The 5248-nt window shown below is 40.6% G+C and overlaps 1 protein-coding gene across 1 annotated transcript; it reads right to left on the bottom strand.

The window, feature by feature from the left end:
- Positions 1-554: 554 nt before the first annotated feature.
- On the bottom strand, positions 555-4840 carry Fabp4 (fatty acid binding protein 4). The gene is made up of 4 exons (XM_059253947.1): positions 4696-4840; positions 2188-2360; positions 1321-1422; positions 555-782 (listed from the first exon to the last, which is right to left on the bottom strand). The coding sequence occupies exons 1-4, from the start codon at positions 4766-4768 to the stop codon at positions 732-734; spliced, it is 399 nt and encodes a 132-aa protein (XP_059109930.1). The 5' UTR covers positions 4769-4840; the 3' UTR covers positions 555-731.
- Positions 4841-5248: the final 408 nt, after the last annotated feature.

Raw genomic sequence — 5248 nt, 5'->3', positions numbered from 1 at the left:
CACACATACACACTGTGGAGACTAGAGTTCTTTTCTACACACACACATACACTGTGGAGACTACAGTTCTTTTCTACACACACACACATACACACACACTGTGGAGACTAGAGTTCTTTGCTACACACACCACATACTCACACACACACACACACACACACACACACACACACACACACACTGTGGAGACTAGAGTTCTTTTCTATAGCGTTGCATGCACTGTTGAGTCACAGTGCTCCAGGACAGGGCAGACATGGATGCACATGCTTGATCACATGGATGTGGATAATTTCATTGTGTTTAAAATTAGCCTGGGTCTTGGACAGATAGTTTCTAATTTTAAGTATGTTAAAGCAGGGCTTAATACTCAGTCTTGGTTCCTATATACTGTCTCTTGTCTGGGAAAGTTCATAGACACTGACTTTTCTATCATGCAATATTATGAAAGATCTTATTACTTCTGTCAGAGCCAAAATAATAATGCAATTTTTCTGTTCTCTTCACTCAATTATGTGTAGAAAATTAAACACACAATAAAAATATCATTACACCACTTTCTAAATCTAAAAAGGTTTTATTTAACTAACACAACCATATTCAATAACATTCAGCTTTAGGAAAAATTAGTTGTTTGCTAATTAGTGGAAAATCATATCTTTTTAAAACCAATACATCCCACCAAATATTGTAGAGTTCGATGCAAATGTCAGTCCAGGGCTACTTCCCTTGGCTCACGCCCTTTCATAAGTTCTGGTAGAAGTGACGCCTTTCATGACACATTCCTAGACATGGGTACAAAATTGTCAAGGTCAATCACTGAGACAACAGTGTGAATTTATTTTTCGTATTTCTCAGTGTTGGAAATCAAATGATACTCAACACAAAATACATGTTCTAGAATCCTGTGCTTGCATTGTACTTCCATCTCCGAGTGTAATTGCTTAGGGTGATGCAAAGACCAAGAAGGTCTTCCTCTCAGGGAGCTGAGAAATCTCCATGGGGAGTGGATGCCACAGCGGAAGTATGTTCTGGTGAGGGTGTTGCACCAGGCAGCCTGGGACACTGGGGAGGAAGCAGGGATTGCTACAAAGGGGAAAACATGCCTGGGTGGAGCATGACAGCATCAGAGTATGGAGCAGTAGCTCAGAGGGGCAGAGCACACTGAGTAAGTGTGAGAACACAGACTCAACCCTCATCTCCAAATAAACAAATACCATAAATGAACCTTTGGTTCTACACAGCAGGGGAGTTTCCTGAAGTAGGGCAGTGGTCCTGAGGCCCTGATGGTGGGTCACAACTAAGTATGCAGAGTGTACTCACCACCACCAGCTTGTCGTCCTCTCGTTTTCTCTTGATGGTGGTCGACTTTCCATCCCACCTCTGCACCTGAACCAGGACCCCGCCATCCAGGGTTATGATGCTCTGCAGGCACGGGAAGAGAGATTGCAATGTGCAAATAAAGGCCAAAAATGTGATTGAAAACATGGAACCCTGGCTCAAACGAATATTCTGAGGTCCTTACTCTAAGTGACAAGAATAGAGTCCAACAAGAAAAAGAAAGAAAGAAACATGAGCGTGAACACGTGCTGTCAGTGTTTCCGCCAGTACGCGAAGGACATAGGCTTCATTAAGTTGGACTAAGAGACCTTGAATGGATTATTCAAGACTGTCTACACAATGAAACAGATCATGCTAATCTTTGTACATAAAGAAAAAAATGAAGACCTTCAAAAAAAAAACCTGTCTTGAAAACAATAATGTAGAAGTCACACACACACACACACACACACACACACACACACACACACACTTATATGTTCTGAATAGAAATAGAACATAAATTACAATTTGAAAAAAAAGAATGTTTTGTGAGAGAAACTAGATGACAAAACTATGCTGAAGAGGTGGCATTAGGGTGATTTTTATTCTTTTATAAACTTCCTCTAAAATTGTATTGCTCTAACTTACTTCATATACACTACTGCATGACACATAAAATATGCTGATCAATTTTAATATCAGGGCAAGTTAGCAATCTGCACTCTGATGGCGACAGTTTCGACGTGGGAGCTCAGAGGCCTTCGGACTACAAGGGAAAGCTCATCTTCCCGTTGTCTTGAAATCACTTCTTCTAGGCTGGGACATTAGATGCCAGGCCCTCCTGTGCCCCAGCTCCTTGCCCCTCACCTTCACTTTCCTGTCATCGGCGGTGATTTCATCAAACTCCTGGCCCAGTTTGAAGGAAATCTCAGTGTTTTTAAAAGTGCTCTCTGATCGGATGGTGATCACGTCTCCGTTCACACTGATGATCATGTTGGGCTTGGCCATGCCGGCCACTTTCCTGGTAGCAAAGCCCACTCCTGCAGTTAGGAAGAGAAAGCATGTCTAGCTTGCGTTTTTGTGCCCATGAAGAAAAAGATGCCAGATTACTCGAGGCTCTTTCGAAACTAGCTACGCAGCTAAGCACGTTGGCCCTAATCCCCGAGGACACATTCAGGAGCAGCCCTCCAGATGTACTCTCAGCTTGTCCCTTTCTTTTCTTCAGGAGCCTCATCATTGATTTCAACAGAATCTATAAAGACATTAACTCTTCGTATCTCGATGTGTATGTGCCTTATATGTGTCAGCATATCTATAATGTATCTATAATATGGTGATAATATATGTGTATGTATACTATTTCTATTTTGTGTTTATGATTGAGACTGATCACTTCATTCTTTCTTAAATATTAAAAGTTGTAATTTTTACAAACCTCTAAAGTCAGAGACCAGGCCTGATATAGAGCTAGTGGGTTAAAGGTCGTCTATTTTGAGTGTCCAGAAACCCCATTTCACAGCATTTGTTGCCAAGTGTCATTTTTCTAGGCTTCCTTCCCATATTACTCCCTCATGTAAGGAAGATCGCTGATTAATTTCTCTAATAGGAAAAACATTTACTACATACCATGCCATTTTAAAACAGCAATATCATTCCCAATAATGTGTAAGGAAAATTAAAGGGGGACTCAGAAAATATCTTTTGAACTCAAGAAATCAGAATTCCATTGTTTACAACAGTTTGGACACTAACACTGCATATCACAGTCACTCAAGTTGTGGGGTCTTGTTTGTTTAAATGAGGGAAATGCTTTCCCTGAACAACTTACAGCCTTGGATGAACAGTAACAACTTGCTCTCTCTGCATGTGTTACACAGAATTCCCACAGTCACAGATGTGCTGACTCTTCCAGCACAAATGCTTAAATAAGGGTAATTTCTTTAACTAAAAGTGACCACAGGTTAGAATTAAGGCTGACTTGAGAGAGAAACAGAGCACAAGTGATGTGGAGCCTGTGACTTGGTTCTTTGTCTAAAAAGTAGCCACAGTGAGAAAATGATGTATTTCTGCCTTGAATCCTCACTCTGCCCCATAACACAACATTCAGTACAATTAATAAGTACGGGAGAGATGCAATGTGGGAACAATTCCAGAGGGACCCAGCCTGGGAAAGACGACAGCTTCACTTGTTTCTTTCTGATTTTATTTGACTGTAGAAGGCAATACCAGCCCACTGTGCCTCAATTATAGCTCCAATTTCATCCAGGAACTATCTTATTGCCTTTAATTATGAGTCTTTCACAGTTCAAAATGTTATTATAATTTAGGTAGGGATATTACAAGTACAAAATGTTTCAAAAAGTCAATAGCTAAAACTGATCCAAACCCTGGTGTTTCTAAGTCAGTACATAGGAACTAGCATACTGAACAGTACCTAGCCGATACGCTAAAAGGTCAGTCATGCTGAAATTTCTGATAAACTTCTTATCTACAAACAGGAGAACAGTATTGACAGATCACCAAAAGTTCCCACTTTGTAACTGAGGGAAAGGTTAAGCCTTTGAAAATTTAGGGGATCCTGTCCTACTGAAGATTCTCTGTAGTATGGGATCTGACCTTCTGCAGATCACAGAGAGATGGGGTTCAATGCAGAAGCTCCCTGAAAGAGAACATCACTGGTTAATGGCCACTGTCTTGCTGCCAACATTGTTTGGTGACCATTCACACAGCAGCATGTGGGCAGTGTTGACAGAACCTCTACTATCGGAAAGGCACATTCTATACGTGTTTCACATGCCCAACTTTCCTTTTGAATCACTCACTAAATCTATGACATTCCATATCATTCCAAACCAATGAATGCTTAACCCCATGAAGAAAACTATTTCTTGAAGTCAAGCTTTTGTCTACTGTGACACTGAGACAGAAAAAATTCTCCTAAAATATATTTTCCAACATATTTTTTTCTAAGATGGGCTTGAAATCATAGCTTCAGTTTTAAGTAAAAATTACTCCATGCTACAAAAAAAGTATATTTTCTTTCCAAGTTATTGCAAAATTTTTGTGTAAAAGGAGATGTTAAAAACAGACAGAGAGCCAAGTGAACCACAGAAACACACGTGTGGTAGTGAGGGTGACACCTTGTCATTCTATAGATCATAAAAGATTTTCATTTACACTCCTTTCCGTGCTGATTCACCTGCAGGAAGCACTAGGTTGAAGCTTTGATTTAGGAAGTTTCTAGAACAGGCTCTTTCTAGTGGCTTCTACAGCTTCTATGCGGAAAACAGCATTTCCCAAAGCAACTGCTCCCAAGCTGAAGGCCAGCTACAAGCCTCTCCCCCATAGGGAAGCCCTATCCCCCACGGCACTTACCCACTTCTTTCATGTAATCATCGAAGTTTTCACTGGAGACGAGTTTCCAGGTTCCCACAAAGGCATCACACATTTTGTGAACTTTCTGAGACTTCTCTTCCAGGTGAGAAAAAGGCTGCAGAATAGGGGAAGGTGCTATGATCCTCTTGAGTCCAGATAACTGCCTTTTAAAGACGTCCCGACCACGTGACTGTAGGAGTGACCAATGAGGGTAGACCTCAGATCATTTCCTTCATTACTAGCTCCTGTATTTTTTCCTCTGAGTCATGTTTTTAATAGAAATGTCTCAACTTTGGTTCTCCCTGGCAATGATCACTGGACTTAGAGTACAACTTATTTTTAACCATGAACAGAGTATTTTAAATGTTCCTGTTTTCACCGTTAAATGCTTAGTGCATTGAACTTCCCCCTATTATTCCATACGTAGTTACCTCATTGTAGAGGAGACAATTACCTTGGGACACACTTTGACCCTCTTGTGTTGACTTTTTATTTTACTAATACTGCGAAAGTGTATTTGGTTCTTCTGAATTTGAGGACGCATAGCCTACCT

Source organism: Peromyscus eremicus, chromosome 2, assembly GCF_949786415.1.
Source record: "Peromyscus eremicus chromosome 2, PerEre_H2_v1, whole genome shotgun sequence".
NCBI classification, from domain to species: domain Eukaryota; kingdom Metazoa; phylum Chordata; class Mammalia; order Rodentia; family Cricetidae; genus Peromyscus; species Peromyscus eremicus.
This window is presented reverse-complemented; position numbering and strand designations above follow the sequence as displayed.

Coding starts and splice junctions, on each gene's coding strand:
- Fabp4 (XM_059253947.1), bottom strand. CDS start 4,768: ATGTGTGATGCCTTTGTGGGAACCTGGAAACTCGTCTCCAGTGAAAAC. Junction 2,361..4,695: donor TGATTACATGAAAGAAGTGG/GTAAGTGCCGTG, acceptor TCCTAACTGCAG/GAGTGGGCTTTGCTACCAGG. Junction 1,423..2,187: donor CCGATGACAGGAAAGTGAAG/GTGAGGGGCAAG, acceptor CCGTGCCTGCAG/AGCATCATAACCCTGGATGG.